General features: G+C 36.4%; 1 protein-coding gene across 3 annotated transcripts in view; it reads right to left on the bottom strand.

Annotated features, from left to right (window-relative positions):
* Nucleotides 1–20,769, bottom strand: part of TOX (thymocyte selection associated high mobility group box) — a 225,634-nt gene that overhangs the window by 72,495 nt on the left and 132,370 nt on the right. For all 3 annotated transcript variants that reach the window (XM_064652387.1, XM_064652376.1, XM_064652397.1), the window contains exon 3: nt 19,059–19,301. In XM_064652387.1, coding sequence (XP_064508457.1) covers nt 19,059–19,301 — 243 coding nt within the window. The remainder of the gene's footprint in view (nt 1–19,058; nt 19,302–20,769) is intronic.

Below are 20,769 nucleotides of genomic sequence, written 5' to 3'. Positions count from 1 at the left end.
TCATATAAAAAGTACATGTAACCAGACAGCTTGTTATTGACTTTGTTTCTGAGGAGGCTTATGTGCATTATTTATTCAGGCACCTGTAAGAAATAGAGTGCTCTATGCAACATGCTTCACATTTGACAGATTCACACAAATGTATGCAGTGGTTATGTCAGTGCATTTGGTCAAATCACACCCCGTTTTTATTATATTCATGCAAAAAATGCATTAGCCATGTTGCTCTGATATAGCAAGTTCTTTTGGAAGAAGGCCATAACCAAAGCACTGCAACAGTTTCGTTGTTACTGCTATATTCACATACAAATGTATACTTTCAGTCCTTGTTTTGGTGCTATTTATGTATGGGCATTTCATAAAATAAGCCTTCTCTACTGCTTTAATTTTGCTCACTGCTTTATAGCAACTAGAGCTTTGCAACGGTGCTTAGTTCCTTGTTCAGTAATTCTTGCTGAAGTGCAACATCAGATGGGATTGACTCTATGTTCTCCAGCTGGCACAACTGCACATTTTCATAAATTATACTAATCTAATTCCTTATATAATGTAACTGTGAGCAAGAACTGCAGACCTGGAACTCTACCTTTTCCTACAAAGCATGAATAATGATTACTTCTTAGGTGGGTGTGTGCACATTCTTGTTTTATTAGATCAGTCTCAAAAAAGAAAGACTGCACCATAAATGCCAAGACTATTTTTGACATACTATCAAACCCTTGAGAAAGTAGTGGCTATCTGCGGTTACTAATTTATCACATTTTTACTTCTATCACTCCTGATTTATTCTTTTTTTTTTTTTTTTTAAAGTCATCATCTGCAATGTGTCCCAACTAAACTGTGGGGAATCTTACTGACAAGAACAAATTTAAAACCTCTGCTTGCCCATCCAACCTAAAAGACTTGAATATGTCACTGCAGCTGATCTGGAGAAAAGAGGTCACAGGTCTTAATTTTGTAAAACTTGTCAGTCATTTGAGATGTTATGTAGGACTGCAATTCCTTTCCTAAACTGCTATGAATTTCATGTCTTCATACAATTTTGAGATTTTCATACAAAAAAATCCATAAATTAAATCCTCCAGAGGATACTGAGTAGTGGAATAGAACACAGTAAGTAATATTGCCACTAAATCATCAGAATCACAAGTGGAAAAGAAATAAACATCTGTTCTTCTATATGTATGAATGGAAACAATGGAACATAGTAAATGAGCATGAAAATATCTCCTTGAGAAGTAGTATTATTAATCCACCGACTTCAACTGAATAATCTCCTCATAACACCTTAATACTAATAAGAAAATAAATTATCTGTTTAAATGGAACATTTAGTCTGCATTCAATACAGCCTTGTCATGTTGACACTAGTAAGTTAATAAACAAGTGGGTATTAAATTAGAATACAGGAATAAAATAGACACTACTTGAATCATCTAAGGGGAAAATACATATTTTCAGTCATCATTTTACATTGTTAAAAACCTATTAGACAGTAAGATCACAGTAAATACACAACTTCAATATGCTCTAATTCTGTGCAATTTATGAGATTTAAGCAAATATCAGTGAGAGTTTTAATTTGGATCTCCCAACAGCTAGACAGGATTATTGTGAGTGTAATAGTTTTATGTTCAAGTGGGATTCTGCTGTATTAAACTCTTTGTTAAACAAATCAGTCAAGCTCTCTCTCTGGAATTTTAATTTGCACCTTTGTAGATGATGGAAGTTTCACTTTTAATGTTTGATTATTAGCACATACTTTAAAGAGGAAAGATCTTACTGCTTAATATCAGTTTCCTTTCATTTTCACTTGAGCGGAATTATATTTTAGTCCAAAAAGGTTATCATTGCCTTTAGTTATGTATCTCCCAGGGCATTTCATTTGCAGTAAAAAATGCTCTGTAAAAAATGTTGCCATGTTGTCAACGCAACTAAAATCTGTTTTCTGTTAGGCTGCCAACATTTGCTATCATGCTAACTGCAATAGTCCTGTACTTCCCCAAGAGCAATTGATCGCAGTACTCTCAGCAGCATCACAAGAATCCGTCTGGAGACAGAAATATAGGTTGAAAATTTCCATGACAAGGCAGCTCACTGTAAGACCCTTCAATTTTTTCAATGCTGTCTCACTCTTGATTCTTTCCTGACAGGTAGGCAAGACATGAATGAGTCGTCTTTTCTCATCCTGATTTTTAGATTTGCTTTCTTACTCTAGTTTCAGTTTGGAATTTGAGATACACTTCTAAGACAAGAAGGACTTTTCCAGACCCCTGACTTCCAAGTCATTCCTCTCAGCTGCCACTTGGACTCACCATGCAATCTGCAGCCACATAACCTTCCTTGGGATTATCATAAAAGTCAGCAGTGACTCCAGGTCACACCAAGGACTCACACAGAGCCCAGGACACTCTCAGCACATCAGGGCCTACTGATTCACCATGCAGCAGCAGGGTTGTAGTGGCTTCTCACCCAGGTGTTTACATGGGAGTCAGTAGGGCTATTTTCAACAGTAAAGTAAGGTCTGGAGCCTTCAGAGATTAAAAGATCTTTATTAAATTGTATAAGAGCAATTACGACACCATCTTGAGCCTCACAACAAAGACTAAAAGACTATTAACTAATAATAACTAATCACTTGAGCATTCTTATGGGTTACAAAAACAAAAAATTAAGTTCTTGGCCTAAATAAGTCTCATAGATCCAGATGGATGTTCTGGGTATTCTAGAACGGGCAGGTCTCACTCTCTTTTGATCTCCCTTGTCTCACATCTTGGCCACACAGACCTGCTTCTCAGAAAATACTGGCAAAAAAAGACTAATCACAACAGATATATTCCCCTTGCTTCAACTCTAATTTCGCTGTTCTGGCATTTTCCAACAAAAACCTTTTCTGCCAAAAATGCTCATCCAACTCTGACTGCTGTTGAATGCCCAGAGAGTCTCAGTGGAAAATAAAATATCTCCTCACTGTTGGATGGAAACCTATGATGAATGCATCTTTAGGACAGACACAAGTAGTGAATGCAAAGTATGAATGAGCAACCACTTCTGACCTTCTCTAAGACACCGCTACCATACGATCTGGGAAGAGAGAAGAAAAGCTTATTTCACTCATGATGAATCCACGAGATCAATTCCAAACCACTCCTTTTATTCACTGTGTATTGGCTAACTGTCTCAAACTTTCCTTCAAAGGTAAAATTGAAGTTTAAGCCCTAGCTAATGTCACTCTTAATTAGAAATGAGTAATGACATACCTTATATAAGATTTTATTCCCAACTTCAAAAGGAGCTACCTAGGTTTTCTTGGTGTCTTTACTTTGAAGAAAATGTCTTTTATTACTTATTTTAGTACAACACATTAAAATCAAATATCTCCTGTAGCAAAACGATTCAAGTCCCTGGAACTCAAATAATTTTCTAATAAAAAATGCATGAGACAAATAAATGCACTTTATGTTCCACAAGAAAAGGCAGTTTCAACAGGCTAATGCTCAGAGAAAATTCATTTTATCAACCAGCCATTTCATTCTCTGGTGCTGTTACAAGCTCCCCGTGGTTGCTAAGCAACCATAATTCATCGTACCTTTTAATGGATACTCTGCTACTGCTGAGAACATTAAGGTGAAGAGAATAAATGCCTTGGGTGAATCTTGAAATCTTTCATTATGCATGTCATTCTATTTCTGTAATGCTATAATGCTGAAATGTTTCTGTGGCAGGAAACTGAGTTGTGGTAATTGCATATTCCACTCATATATGTTTTGTAAGCAGAGCAGCACGTACTTGTCTAAAATGAGCTATTTCTAACATGATCGAAATTGGACTTTTCTACTTCTAAAGGTAGTAAATAAATCTGAGGGGAAAAGAAAAAAGAATGAGTTTGGAGTAAAATGTCTTGAAATTTTCAGCAAGAGTGACAAAATCCTATGGCACAAATTGAAAGTAATCAAACAATCTTGATTGTAACGCGGAGTAGTGTGTGAATATATGGTACACAATTGAAAACGCAACGAAACACCATGAAGAAAGCATATATCCTGTGCAGCTTCCATCTTTTTAAAACACATGGCATTCAAAGACAGATACATGTGTGCTGGATCAGGCACCTCTCTCAGTATTATTAAAACAAACTTTAGGTTTCAGCTGAATGTAAATGTCCAATATTATGTACATTTGCCATCTTGTTGTTTCAGGCCTTTTCCCCTCTTGAGAAATACTTCCTTGTATCAGCCAAAGGGGCCCTAGCATGAACACAATTTCACAATTATGCCTGTATTTTTCAAATAAATAATAAAGATATTATAAGGTAAGACAGAGTGCTTAGACGATGGATAGTGTAGTGATGGATAGCACTCAAAACCCTACGATGGATCTGTTTTTTTGGGATCAACCTGCAATCTGATTTAATTTCAGATAATTATCCTGATCATCTTCTCTTTCACAGCTGTATACACCATGAGATGTGCTCTTAAAAAGCCACTATATGCAGGTCAGATGTATTAGTTTTTCCTTCTTTTGAACATTAGACTCAGGTATAAGTTTCGTTTATTTTAGAAAAAATACAAGTAACCTTGGAGAGAATCTGGTTACATTTTTTTTTTTCAGTGTACCTCTTAACATCACTTTCTCATTCACATGTGTGGGTTTGTCATTGTCATAAGTTCTCTTCCTCAGCCATTTACAGCACTCCCCTACCAGAGGCTGGTGATCTCAATCTCATCTTGAAGCTCCATGGGCAGTAATCCTGTGTTGTGCAGGGAGGACCAATCAGAGAACCCTTACAGCTCTGTTTGTTCTGATGTTGGAAAGGAACAGCAAAGTCAACCCTTTTGCTTATCCTGTCTGTTGTTGAGGTGCAATTCAAAATTTCCTTTGCTAATCAGCTATATTTTTCCTTGACTACTGAACTTTAAGTATTTTGGCAAAACAATTATTTAATCACATGGCATGAAGGTGGAAGACCTCTATCTCTGACAAACCTTTTGAAAGCTGTTCCTCAGAAAAGTGATCTGGAGGGAAAAGCAGGGGAAGACGTTGCATATAGGCACACAAATGAAGAGAAAAAACTGATGGGAATGCAGTATTGAGTTAGAGCCTTTGCATCAATCCACTTTACAGTGATTGTACCTTTTGAAAAGTAGGAAAAAGTGAAGAGGTTCCAAGCCAAGAATAATGCAAAGCTAAAATAAATGCATAATATGTCAAAGCAAATTATTTCTTTCAATTTTTTCTTCTTCTCGCATATTCATACAACTTCACTTTCCACCAAAAGAAAGTATACTTTTCTTCCCCCTTTTTTCTTCTCCTTCCCTTCTTATTTTTTTCCTTTGTCTATTACTAGCGACAACAACCAAGAATGTACGTTTTATAACCACTGTCTGATTATTTTCCAGTAAGGAAAATGTTGACTTTCCTCAAACCACTGATGTTTCCTCCAAAAATGTATACCAAAGTAAAATGAACAGTAGCTTTGTTCTCTGATTTTTAAAGACTTTCACCCTTTGCTGATGCAAATCACTCACTCCCTTCGCTCCAAATATTTGCTATGCACAGTTTCATTAGTGGAGTCTGCATGCACCTGAAGAATGGCTCAAAAATTGTGTCTCCTAATTATTCTTCTTGCTCTTTTCAACTTCTTAGAGGGTGGTGATCCCACAGAAAAGTTACCTGAAAAAGTCTTAGAAGGTAGAACACTGAACAACTTCTCACTTATATTCTCCTACTTAGTTTATCAAAACTATGAGAACAAATAGCGGAACAAGATGGAGGAACAAAACGGGACTAACAGATGTGGAATCATAGTGGCCATGCTTCAAAGATTTCCTGATAAACATTTTTTTATGTTTCTTGGAATCACAGATCACATCTACAGAAAGACAGGGGGAAACCTCAGGCTTTGTGTCACCTTAAATTGGAGTAATGTATGAGGTGCAGCAATATATAATGAATGCTATGTATACGTTTCAAAAGCCATATTACTTTCCCTTGAAACATTTAATTGTCAATTAGATACACGTTTACAGTTGATCCAAACTACAATTCCTAGAGTTAAGACAATTTATGCTTAGGTAATTCCACATCTCCTCTGGTGCAAATCCGCTTTGGCCAATGCCATGCAGTTTTAACAAGGGTAAAAAACAGTTTTAAGCTTCATTGTGAAGTAAAAAAAAAAGAGGATACTTAATATCATGTATCAAAGTAGGAAGAGAACAGCAAACTGAGACCTAACCACTGGAAGGTCACAACCAATAACGTTTCTGCAAATGGAAATGGGTTGCAGAAGCATCAGATGCAAATTACTGTTTGCTGGAGAATTTCAATAGAGTTCTACGTCACACTGTAAAATGTTTAATTGTAACCCCATTTTAATAACACTATCTGATTAAATGAAAAAACTCCTTGCTGATTGCAATTACAATCTGTCAAACTGCATATTTATTTACAGTTTGGTTTCCTAACACCGTAAGATAAAAAAAGGAAACTCTATTCAGCTTGTCAGCAAACTATAATTATTGTGTATCCTTCTGTCAGTTTCTGCATAAAACTTTTGGTTCTAAAATGGATCTAATTATAACTACATCAACATTTTCATAAATGCTTGCTTTTCCTTCTTTCCCCATCCCTTCCTCCCTGCCTCCCTTCCTCCTTCCTTATCAGTTGCAAAATCAGGAGGAAAAGCTTCTTCTAAGTAAGTAACATTCACTTCTCTGTTTTATCTTTTCTATCCTATTCAATGTAAATATTATTTATGGCAGTGCACCTTCCTAGCACTGCACTCAAGCAAAGCCATGGGATTAGGACTCTATTGGGTTTTTCTGCTTTGGTATTAATATCTTGAATATCAGCTGAAAAACTCTTTCAAAGTATATCATGTAGCTCATCTTCTACAAAGTCTATTTATTGTAATTTATAACCTTTCACAAGAAACAATTTGCCAGACAAACAAGAAACGAGTCCAAATGTCTGAACACTAGTGTATGTATCAACCAGTTACAGAAATTACATCTCAAAGAAAGGTCTATTAAATCATCCAACTCATCTCTCATCCAGTGCAGGATTTCCCCATTCGTGCATGTTCCAGTGCTTTAACACGACCTGGCAGACTATTCGGATGCCATTACAAGGTTTTTTTCCCAACTTTCACCCGTTGCTTATTTTTATACCATTTCTTGCAGTGACATTCCTTAAGTATCATAAACATCTATTCCTTCAGCCTAACTTTCTAAGTAACGGATGATGATAAATAAATATAATATTTAAAATATGCACATAAACATAAAATAACACACTATAGCAGAACCTTCAGGAAGAGTTATTTTGCTCAGTGTAGTTTATAGGCTAATACAGTCTGGATCATAATTATATGCTAATAAGATTTGGGAAAAGCTGATTATTCTTCTACTGTTTCTTAAATGGTCAAATCAGCTATGAACCAAAACAGTCTGAGTTAATACACATTCTCTTGATTATTTGTTTCCTAGTTGTTCCATCAACATCTATTACCTATCATACATTCTTGATATACATTTAATAAATATAAATATATACACCTATATATATATATATATATATACATATATATATATTTAAACAGACAACTGAAAAGATTAAATGGTCTTCCTTAATCTCCACTGCATGCTGGGTTTTATGTACACAATGGTGAATTTTTAAGGGTGAAGACCTGTATCCAGAGCTTGCCTGAGGAGTCTAGATGAATTCTCTAAAATGTAAGTTAGAGAAACATCTGTCAGAAATGACAAACCTATGGAGTACCCTGCTTACAGGGAGATGACCTTTTAAAATCCTCCCTTGGATTGCATTAAGGGAGGGATGTTACAGTTCCATAATTTGGTAAGTAGCACAACATTAAGGTTGCACTGAGCCAGGATCCAAGAGGTTCAGGTTACTCATGCAACTTTTTTCTGTAGCACAGCTTTGCTATACTACCTTTAATTATATGATAATCAGAACAATTAAAATTATTTCAAAACAGCACATTAGATTATAGTTCTTCTCTTCAGTTTTGTTACAGCTTGCACTAGTTTTTCATATGCTACAATGAAAACCATTTCAGAATTATGATGACAGAGGGTGGATCATTATTGACAAACAATTTTGTTGACACATCCTTAATCTGACATAATCTAAAATCTAAGTTCTTGCAATTTATGAACAAATGAAAGCATCTATTACAGGGCTATCTCTGTTTCTGTTGAAACCCTGGGAAAGCCCCTGCTAGAGCAGGACAGGATCAATGTTAGGCCAGAACATTTCTGAAAATCCCACCGAGGTTTTCAGTCAGTCACAGAGCTCCTAAAATAAATGTAGTTCAGAGGCAGAGGCCACAAACAATGAAGTTAGTGCAACAATATTGGCCTCAATTAAAATTACACAGGCCCAGCTCTGGGCAGTGAACTTCTCTGTTGTGAGTTTTCCCCTCCCTGCATTCACGAAAGCTGATGACAAGTGAGAAGAAACCTGTGCTATGGAACTGGTCTGTAAGGCCTGGGACTGGGAATCTGGGGCAGTGGAGCATCACACTCTGTGGTTAAACAGATACTTCACTGCTCTCTAGAGCTGACTGCATTTCAAGGACAAGCAAAACAACCCTTGCATCTTTTCCATGGCTCATAACTTTGCGGTATTGCTTCCAGGTTGCTTCAGAGCTTAAATGTCTCAACTACCATTATATGCATTATAAGTGACCTTAAAACACTCATTCATGACACCATAATAACTTTATATTATATATGTAACACATGGCAGTTAATTTCTGCCTTTATTACATTTGAAGACATCTGCTAGTTCTAATATTGAAAGTTGACTCTCGCCACAGTTCATGTTACTGACCATCAGACAGGAAATCAGCTCCTTGTAATATTTTCATCATTATGGGTCCCAGTATGTAAGGTCATCATCTCCCTCTTCCTTTAAGATCTTTTTCTTTCAGCCTTTTTCAGCATGGGACTCATCTGTCTTTGTAGATCATGAATTACATATTACTGGCTTTTTAATAAAGTAAATGTTTTTCTATCCTACAATATAGTACTTCACAAATAGGAGGGACTGATATTGCAAGCACCTCATTGTACTGTGTACATTATCTTCTTAGCTAATTAGTGACTGCAAAGCACTTCAAGACACAAGAAAGGCACTGCAGAAGAACATAGAGTGCCACCAGCATAATTTTTCAAATGCTGGGTGGGGTTTTTTAGTTGCTTTGTTTGGGTTTTTTTTGTTGTTGTTTTGGTTTGGTTTTGGGGTTTTTTGTTTGTTTGTTTGTTTTTGTTTTCGTTTTTTTTCCCAAAAAATAACTTTTAAAAGTTTTGCCAGTGGTTATTTTACACTGTATACTTTTAGTCAGGCAACTTAAGCTGCACTTAATATCCAGATCAGGACTAAGCCTATTGCACTAAACACTTTTTATGCTACTTCATAAGAAAGGAGAGTGTAATAAAATTCATTAAACTGAGATTCCACACTTCAGTATTAGGGCATATGTAGGAAACTGAAGCTTAGTTACTGAGTTAATCTCTGAAATTCTTTATGTATGAATGAAGGTAAACTTAAAGTGTATTAGAATGAAGTCTCATCTTGAAATAAAAAAGTGATGCATTCTTATCAAGGGCCTGATCCTGTAAATACTTCATGTACAGGGCTTTTTTTGTTAAAGGACAATCTAATTTTAATTTTTTTTTCAGTTTAGATCATTATTGTAAGGATGAAGTGAAGGCACTTGTAGCTCAATATCATTACTGTCAGAAAGCCTAATTTTGAAGATGTGATATGGAGTTCATCTCGTTATCCATTACGTACGCCAAGTCTCACTTTAACCAACTAGGCTATTTTCTTTGTTAATTAGCAAAAGTACCTATTTTTAAAGTTACTGTCAGACACTGCAACCTCAGTTATGACCCAGCGATTTGGTAAAAAATTTACACTATGCAGCTATGTGTAGTATGTTAATTAAACCTGTTGCATCTACTTCAATAATCTGGCTCTAGTTTCACTCTGTTTAAAAATGTGGATCCACAATTTGGGAAGAAGGGGGATACTGCAGATGCTACATCCTGTCTTTTACATTCCCTTTCCAGCAGAGGGCTTCAGTGATTAACAGTGTGAACATACTTACATGTATAAGTACATATATATGTTCATATATACCTAGGTATGTGTATCCAGGTATATATGTATATGTATGTATGTACTCTGAGCACTGCAGTCTACATCAGCTCCAGGTCAGGGCAGGCACACAGAGTGCCACATCACCACCTGTAACATCTCATTTGTTTCTTTTCTGTCCTCGCATGTTGGTTGAAACAGGAATGTTGGGTACACCCTGATAATATGTAAGATAAACTATAATTCCTTTGTTTACCTGACTTGAGACGAAAAGAGTTCATTTTTGTGGTTTGGTAGCTGAAAGATATGCACAAGCATCCCTTAGAGGTGTTCCATAATGCTTCTTGCTCCCACTATATACATTAAATCTTTTTTTAACTGCATCCATCCATGTTATGCACAGAAAATGAATTAAGGACATTCATTTTCATACCTGTATTGTTCTAATATAGAGGCAACAGCATGTACAATATGGTGAAAGTGCAGCTCAACCATGTGTGAGTGAGGTTACAGAGATCCTAAGTTGCATGCATTGGCTGAAGTACAGTGTCACACTAGGAGTGGAGGTTAAGGATGTACATGCTGCTCCCAGGGAATCCCAACACGGTGCTTACATAGCGTTTCTGTACAGATTTGGTATACATGAAGGGGAAGTGAGAGGGGGGAACAGAGAGGCAAACATCAGTCTAAAATGAATCTTCATGTTATTGAAAGGACCAGGGAGGAGTAGACATCCTTACACTTAACGCATTTCTTAATTGCCTTGTGAAAGAAAGGGGATAAAAATAAGAAAGTAGTTAGATTTTACTTCTGATTATTTCTCCAGATCTCAAGATGCTACCAAGTAGAATTTTTTTCTTCCCTTCCTCCTGCAAAAAGTCGCCGGTAAACTCAAATCATGATACTTTAAGCTCTGTAAAAACAATTAAAACAGATAAAAAAAACCCGTGAGGGTATTAATTGGACCATTCAAATTCCTTCAACTCAGAAAAATCAAGAAACTCAAGAAAGTGTTTTCTTTCCCAAAATAAATAAAGAATTTTGCTAAACATCTATTACTCTACACATGCAAGACTTGACAAGGAGAATTCACACACTGTTCTATCAGGTTGATACCAGCATGAAGTTCTCGGTTCCTCATGCCCCAGCATTCAGCTCAGTCACGCAGCACAGCTGAACTTCCAGCATTTACATGTCACCTAGACAATGCATAATGGGACTGGTTTCATCCATGCAAGGTATCTTTCTATTCCTGAACAAAATGGGATGAGATGATGAATGCAGTACAAATCCATGAAGGATGTGCAGTCTTCTCAGCTGCTTTTGAGTTTCGAGGAATGCAAATGTATGCATTTAAATGATGAAACAGGTGGAAGTAGAGGCTACTCCACCTGATGCACAAAACTCTCCCTTTCTGCGCTGTGGGCTTCTCCTTTTTGTCTTCACAAAACCACATTCACATTTTTTGAGACAGACATTCCATTTCTATTCCATCTACAGGACTTAGATCACTAAGTTGTTTTTTTTTTGCCAAAGTCTGAGTCTTCAGAAACATTTCATTATCGTTCTGTTCTCGACAACTACATGCAATGTTAAAAGCAGCAGATTAAAGTCAACAATCTCTGCTGGTGAAACCCCTGAATTTCTGACATTTTCTGAGAGTTATGTTTTCTCTATTTGCATACTCTATTATCTGTTTTGTTTGACACTTGCAGCTACGATGCTGCTTATGTATTAATCACTCCTGTGAGTATTTCACATGTGAGGTGTTGGATAATCTACCACCTACAACTGAAGGCTTCCTCTCTGCGCCACATTCATCATGTCTTAGCCTCTGCCTATCAGGTTAAAGTCTAAAAAACAGTAATTAATACAACTATACTTATTTCTTTTTCTTACTTTCTTATGTAGCAAATAAATTCCTGTTAGACAATGGGTAACCACTGTGAAAAAAGTTCACCAAAGAATTTTCTATAGAAGGCTGTTTTCAAAACCAAAATATGCCACCTTGTTATTTCTTCTTGAAATTATACTGAAGTGTTTTCCTACTGAATTTGTGAAATATGTGAGCCACACAGTCTCAAAACCCACATTCAAATAAGCAGAATGCTGTTTTTCCTAACTGACAGTAAATCAACAGCTTCATTAGCAATTTTAAAAATGAGACCCAGAATTATTCTAAAAAGAGTTCTGGTCATTTGTGTACAAATATTTTCCTACAGTAATGTACAAATATTTACTTGCTCTATCTTTAAGGCAAGTTCTTAATACTTAGAGACTGAAAGTATAACTTTACCAGATACTACTTTAAGACCAGAAAAAAATCAAAGTTCATGAAAAAGTGTGGCCACAAATACTTTGACAACAATTCTTGCCCTGGCTGACCTGAAAAAGGTGGAGTCCATAATAGCCTGCACCCACAGGATGCTTTTTCCACTCTGCTGGTGTTCTCTTGCACGGGAAAAACTGCAGAGGTGCTACCAGCAATTTTATCCCTTCCATGAATGCACAGACTGATGTTTACTGCTGAGAACCACCCAGGGACAATGTAACCCATGAGATGGTCCTGGTCCCCCTGCTGTAGTGTGGAGTCTATTAGTGCAGTCCCAGATAGAGCACATCTTTTTTGAGAGATGCCCCATTGCAATTCAATCCTCAGGTACAGAGAACCAACCACCTCCCATAGTACATTAGCTAAATGGCATACCTCTATCACTGTTAAAAATGCATGCTTTGTTTCCAGTCTGATTTTATACAGCTGTAATTTCTAGACATCAGATGTTTTTTGTAGCACAGTGAAAAGCCTCCTAGTAGCAGATATGCAATATTCAGGTATTTATAAAACCTTGATCAAATTACATCTTAATCAGCTCCTCTACATATCCTTTCTGTTGCCTTTCTGATGACAAAAGACTGTATCAGACATCAGAAGAAAGAAAAGATAAACATGATGTCCCAGAGCCCTTGATGGAATAAATCATCATAATTTTACTGGAGACAATAAAGTTATGCTGATTGACATCAGCTGATTTGATTGTGTATCCCCATAGTTAGGCTGTTTGACAAAACATACGTTAACTACTGTAACCTTTTTCCAAACAGGGTTTATTTCTGTGGAAAAATCCAGCTTGTAAAATACAGTGGGTTTTTTTTTGTTCTTGGTTGCTTGGGTTTTTTAAGGAAAAGAAAGATATCCTGCAAGAATACAAAGTTGCTTAATAAGAGAAAAAAAATCCTTTAACACAAGATGTTCCATGACCTTAGCTTCATGATTTGGTAGTTCTGATGGCAATAACTCACTGCAATAAAATTTGAGGTAGCAGCAGGTCTGTGTAGCATAACAGTAAATTTTGATGTAAACTGAAGACCAGAGCCTGGTAATGAGGCACAAATGCGGAGTATTCACCAGAGACAAAAAGTATCTGCTACCACTGTCATGCAAGACAAGCTAGAAAAAAGTATCCAAACATGACTCAAATCTCCACACTTAGGTTAGAAGACGAAAATATTTTTTTTTGTTATGAAAGTTATTTTGTGATGTTATCTTGTTCATAAGAAATAAAAAATTTCTGTTTGACTCCGTAGTTTGCACTAATGCTTAAAGGCGCAAAAAAAAAATCAACTGTATAGGTCAGCCTCCAGATGAGCCATGAATACTGAATTTAAACTAAAATGTATGAAACTACTAAAACAATGTCTCTTAAATATGTCCCAGGTACAACAACAACAATCTACTGTATTGGATTTATTAGCAACTGTCTTGTGAATAAGAAATACTAGCTTCATTCTACCTGAGATGAAAAATGAAAAAAAAAGTAGCTGTTTGCTTTCTTTTCTGCTATACAGTGCCACATTTTGTTTAAGATATTACTCTCTCATGGGTCTCATATCTAAAAAATATAATTCATGAAAAAGTATAATGTAATTGTCCAGGCTTTGATGAATTGGGGCATAATGTTAAATAATTATTCATTGCCTTTATTCTTCTGTCAAAGTGTGCAAAAAAAAAAAAAGCAGCTTTTTATTGCCTTTTTTTATATAAGGACATGGGCCTTTGTGACACGCATTTTATTTTAAACTAATGCTTCTATTATTCCACATCTGAATAATTATAGCTGACATCATCTACTCTTCTGTGTCCTAGAAGATCTTTAGCTCTAGTCCACTGTTACATATTTTATGCATTACATGAAATAAAATACCTCAAGATTTTGAAAATATTTATTTTAAAAACAGCAATGAAATTGTCTGTAATCACATTTTCTGCTCTGCTTTGAAAGCAGCATTATTCAATATGCCAGTGGTCTTTTCCATAAGAGCTACATATTAGAAATTCATGCTGCTCTAATATATCTGAATTCCTTCATGTACTGCACTCCCTATAGACCTAAAGAAACACTTTTGCTTCAGTTTCATATGTCCTGCACATTACCTACTGATGTGGTGGTTGTCAAAACAGTTGTACAGTAGCCTTTGAATTCAAAGTGTGCCTTGACTGTATTCTAAAAATGACAATAAACCTATGTATATACATTATGTTGGCTTTTGTTGGTAGCACAAGTAGAGCATTTGGGAAATAAACCTCCTGATTTTATTGTCTTTTAACATCTTTTCCATGTTAGACTTCAAACCCAGAAATTTGAAGTATTTCAAGAAACTGAAATCTCTTTTATTTCTTTCTTGTAAATTTTCTTTAGTATACCACCATGAGCCACATTTTCAAAAAGATCAGCACAAGATTACAAATGAAAGCATTCCAAAAATAGGGGCTTTTTTTTTTTCTTCTCTCTGTGTAAAAACAGCACTGTGATTTTTAACCCTGGTTTCTTGGGGAAAAAAGCAATCATCTGTAGGGTATACTAAAGAAGCTGAAATGTCTATAATTTTTTTTATAAATTGAACACACAGAAAACATCATTTTATAGAGCATATCCAAAAGCATTTTTATAGATAAACACACATTCTCATAGGGATATTATATACATGCATTTGTTTGCAAATGTTAGAAGAGTATTTCTTGCAGTCCTTGGAAATATTTTTCGGATATTTCAGAAAAGCTCATGTCAACAGAGAAGGGCTGGCAGGTCAAGCCCCAGCTGGAACTGAACCAAACCCACACAGGGTTACCTTCAACTGTAGGAAACCAGGAAGGGACCCCTATTACATTATATAGAAACAAACATGTGTACCGAATCTTTTTCACTAAACAAACAGCTCTATCATTATCAAACTGGATCCAATTAAGAAGCAGGACTAGCAGTCATGTTCATTTTGAAGGAGGACTTTAGAGAGCTCCCATGCTGGGGCTGGACCATGTGTTCATACCACTGTGCCTCACATTCTGCACATATTCTGTAGGCTTCTGAACCCCTGATACCCAGATACAAAGAGCATCCAAAGAAATCTGTATGTGACAGCACGGTATAAATTAGTGTGCATGTGCACGTCTGTATATGTCTGTATGTCACCTAAGAAGAAAACAGCAATACACAAACACAGAAGTAAATATATGAACTGACAGAAGAATAATGAGAAGGAGAGACTTTAGTGGTTTTGTTGTTCATTTTGTTGTTGTTTTTTTAAAGTAGTGGGGATGCAATAGAAAGTCGAATCAATCAAAAAAACTGCAAAGAAGACTAATTCCAATTTTAAGTATCAGACACAGTCAACAGGAATGAGAAATTTTCATCTCCCAGCAGTGTAAAATTTTTCAGAAAGAATTCCTACAGTGTAAAAAAATCTGTAAGAAGTTGATCTCTAATACAAATTCACTGAGCTGGTAGTGGGCTCTTATTGTGTGTGTTTAAGAAGTTCCACAGAGGAGAATTCTTACAGAGCTTGGGGCAAATCTTGCAATTCTTACTCAAAGGGATTTCATCTGCAGCTTAGAGGGAGTGTTGCACAGTATGAAACCAGGACTTCTAATGGAGTTAGATTTGAAGGGGTTTTAGGAAAGATATATCCTCAATTTTCAATCTGTCCAAAATCACAGAAATCTTTGTCTGAAAACACCTGGTAGTTGAGATGAAATAAAAAGTGTATGAAGTATTTTTCCAACATTGTTTCTGAAATGAGTTTCCTTTCATTTGGCTAGCATTAATTAACTCTTTGCCTATTAAAAACACAAACTGAAAAACACTAGTTGTAACACAGACAAAAAAGAAGGTATTATTACTAAAATACCAACATGGGTTAAAAACTGGCTAAAAGGAAGGATGTTGAAAGTAAAGAAAAAAATAACCAAATTCAATCACAGGCACATTCCTCTGCAGCTGATTTTGTCCCAACATAAGTAAAATTTGCTGAAGATGTGAAATTAATTAGAGATAGAGAGCAGCCAACAGATCCATTTCTAAGAATAATTTTTCTAAAAATACTCATTAGTGTCCTGAAAAATAAAGTGAGACACATGGTTTCCAAATACACTATCAGTATTTGATATACCAGAAATTATACGGAACGAAGGGTTTAGACAGACTGGAGAAATTTACGCATTATATTCTATATGAGGCAATATAAGAGCAATTTAGACAAGTACATGTTAAACGGATCAGAGTTTGATGAGATAGTAAAAAGGAAACTTAGAGATGAGTAATAGCATGAGAAAAGAGTCATATTGAAGAAAAAAATGTAAAATGTTCTGGAGTATAAAGAAAAGCTTCAAAGCTAAGTAAAGAATGATGACTCTACAAAACCCTCTGTCTTTCTTCATCTATGGAAAGCCAAAAGAACAATGAAGTCATTCTATCTACTGAAGAAGTCATTGAATTCACTGAAGACTTAAATTGTTAAATTATTTTCCTCAAGTTAATTTATCTCAAGTTATCAAATTCAAATCAGAGGAACCACACTGCCAAATAGGGTTTAAATGTACAAAACTGCGGTGTTAAACATCCTACCAGTTGTTACTAACATGAGATGTAGCTTAATCCCCTTCACAGACAAGCCAGCTTGAGTTAAAACTATTGCTAGGTAAGAGGCCCTCCTGTGTGCAAAGGGCATGCAAGTTAGGGATAACAGTTGACTTAGCCCATGATACTTCAAGCATCATGCTTTATTTATTGAACAAATCCTCAGAAATTACTGTCAGAATTTAGCACATATTTTCTTGACATCAGATTTTCATTTTTTCTGATCTTCACTAAGTCCCAATAGCAAAATCACCTAGTCATATTATTAATCTTTTTTGTATTTGCCCTTAATGCAATAATTCACTGTGATAATCTACAAATGCTCAAGCCCCGTTGTCGAGAGTTTGTTGCTAGAGGTTACTGTGGAACATCATAGCTTAAAAGAATGCATAGTTTTGAGCCATGGTTATGGCTTAAAAGAGGTCAATTCAATGAAATACTGTCTGTCAACTGGAGTGTCAACTATTTCTCTTACTTTTTCAAGTAATTTCATAGCTCTGATTCTCAGAACCCTATGCAAGATTTCACTCATGCTGTCTAATGCATGCCATCAGCTTTGTAGATACATAAATAAAATTCAGAATCCTTCCACAGAGCATATTTATATGTCTTTGTGAAGATCTGCCTCTCCCCCACTCCTCCCATTATTGAATATAACCCTAGGGTCAGATTCTGACCTCAAACACAAAGCGTGCAACATCCTAGTAAATCAATAACAACTAAGCATCACATAAGAAGCCAAGACTAGTTCCCCCTGCAGTGCAGCTTGTTGGGCATCCTCACAGGGAATGCAGAGCTCCTTGAAATCAAGGCAGCCTTATTTTAATTAAGTTGCAATGAAGCTCTGTGACAACGCAGATTTTTGTTCTGAACTGTTTTCCAGCTACCATGGCCCCTGGTTCTAGGGCTTTTTAGTCTGAGGGGCTGACGGGGAGCTGAGTCTAGATTTTTTGGTCCCAAAACTTCCATGTGCTGCCTCAGCTCCCAGATTTACAGGACTGATTTACGTTTTTTAGATAAAGTGGTGTGGACCTAGCAAGCTGGAAGCCTAAACAGCCTCAGTCTCTAAGCACAGAACCTCCCAGCTGTGACATGGGGCCCTAAGCCTCTGATTCTCTGGTGAGAAGCCCAGACCCTTTATCTCCAGGAACAGGAGATTCTTAACTTAGGCTGTTGGGATCTCTAGCTCCTGGGCAGTCCATCTAGTCCTTTAAGAGCAGTGAGACCCACAAAGTGCCAGGCTCCATCGTCTTCCATGGGATTTTTAATTCTTTGGCTTAGAATTGTACATCAATGTGAAATAATCTTGTCTGGAGCTGCTATGCAAGAAGTATACTAATTATTTGTAGAGCCCACTTGAAAATGTAACGTATAAAGTAGTAGCTCTGCAGTTGTTGTAAGCAATTTAACATTCAAAGAAGTGATTTATAATATCAGGTTTCCCAAGATTACAACCATAATGACTATCTGACAGACTTTATAAGCAAGTCGTCCAGTCATTTCAATTGGATTCTGGCTGGCTAAGGACCGGGAACTGTAAAAAGGCTATAAGATTTGGCCAAGAATCAGAAATAACATTTGCTGTTTTCCAAAAGTGCGGTAAACAAGAAAGGAGATATTAAATTTTTGTACATCTCTCAGCACATGCAAATGAGAATGGAAAGAGCCTCGTCAGACAAACACAGAACAACAGCCATCTGGATCCAAACCCTGCTCCAGTAGAAGTCAGAGCCTCGAGCCTCCTTTTGTCATTATTTACAACACTGTACAACAGGAGCACTTCTGTGCAAGGCAGCAAAGGTTAATGTCCTGGCTTTGAGGAACTCCATTGTAAATCCCCCACCACCTCTACTGGGAGGAGGACTTGACATAGGGAGTGCAATGTAACAAAGTCAGGGAAGCTCCCTCCAAAACTTGAGTGCTGCAGGAGTTGGCCCCCTCAAAGGATTTCAAACAGGTCTGTATTTTCACAATTTTGCAACTTAAAGCAGAAAGAAGAGAAAGACTAAAAATGCTTACCACAGAGAGGGAATTGGAAAGCAGTGTCCCATCTTGGCCAAGCATGTTGGAAACTGTAATTTCAGGTAGATCCATGTTTTGTGGGTGGAATGGAAGGAGGCCATTGTGGTTCATGGGATGACACAGAGAGTGGTACCCAGACTCTATCTCATTCAAGTGCACCAGGGAGTGGTCAGGCAATGATGGAGGAGTTATAGGAGGTATGTTAAAATCTTCACTTTCAAGACTTGGGCCAGGAAAAGACTGGAAAAAACCAACAAATGGAAAGTTCTATGAAAATCATATAAGCACTGGTCAATTATAATAATAATAATAAAATTCACACAAAAAAACCCAAAAAGAGACCAACTCACACACTTTTAAGCAATTACAATTCAACAAAGAGAATATTTTAAAGACCCATATATTATAGCAGTGAAGTTTCACCATTATGTATGGAAGAAGAATTGCCTCTAAGGCATAAGAATCTCTGATACTTCACAGCTTCCATTAGAAATAATTTTTTTTTAAAGAAGGTGAACTCCAACAGATTTCAAGGGTCTGATTAAAATTTTCCAAGAGTGTTCATCTAGCTGAATACCTTTTTCATGGGAATTGTGGAAAAGCTAATGCAATTTATAAAATTAATATTGGCACGAAATTCATAAAGTTCTTAAGACTCCCTGCTACTCAGACCAAGAATTACATATTGAAGAAAGATATCACTTTTATGCTTACAGGAGTACCACGCATTTATTCTGCTACAAAATAAAAATCCCAGTAGATACTTAGTATGAATATACTTTGTGTTTATAAAAATATATTTATGGTGTCTAAAAAAGTCTCTTTTTTCTATCTTAATATATAAACCCAATTATTCACACATTTTGTCAGTAATCTAAATTAGCTACTCTACAAAGCAACTGTATAGTCTTCTGTTGTTTTTTGCAATTTAGTCATCTAACTCAATCTGATCCAAGGAAAAGCCACAGGCAAAGTCAGAGTAATGCACCAAGGTGGATAATTGCTATTATTTATCTACGGTCTTTGTACAGCAGGTAGGCTCATTTGGGGGAGAGGGGTGGGTATGCTCATATTTCTCAAAAGAAAAAGGTGAGCATAGCTAGATACATGATCCAAATGAAGAGTTGAAGGGATCAGTTGCAGTGGTTCAACCTGAAAACCTGCTCTGCTTTTGTGAGAATAGCCAACTCCTTTGTAAAGTGATCAGTCTTTGCACATCCCATGCCCACAGTCAGAGTTTGTAGCACAGAGACTAATTCCACCCTTTCTGCCCCTCTGCAGCACAGCAGCCATGCTCTGAGCACTGCTTTTGCTAATTCTGGAAAGGTAAGGATTTAAATACATTCTGCTCCTGAAAAGTATCATCAGGAAGAATGAATATGAGGGCACAATTTCAAAGAGCAACTATTGGAAGAAAATGTTTTCCCCAATATGAGTTTCCAAATGGAGGACAGTATGGTGTATGAATCCATGCAGAAGGACAAGGGAAGAATCAATGCTCAATTATAAACAAAGGGGTTTTTCATTAGTCATCATAGTAATAATGTCCTGCTGATGCCTGAGGTAACTCTCCTCTGTACGAGCATGTATATACAAACTTAAATCAGACCAAGAACAAAGAGCGTTACATGTTTTCAATGAGCTGCTGAATGCAGAAAAACCTACTCTAATGCACATTGCCATGCTTTTGGTTGCTTTGCTTGTTTCC

The sequence above is a fragment of the Pseudopipra pipra genome, chromosome 1 (assembly GCF_036250125.1).
Source record: "Pseudopipra pipra isolate bDixPip1 chromosome 1, bDixPip1.hap1, whole genome shotgun sequence".
Lineage (NCBI taxonomy): Eukaryota > Metazoa > Chordata > Aves > Passeriformes > Pipridae > Pseudopipra > Pseudopipra pipra.
The sequence above is the reverse complement of the archived record's forward strand: the minus strand, read 5'-3'. Positions and strand labels throughout refer to the sequence as shown.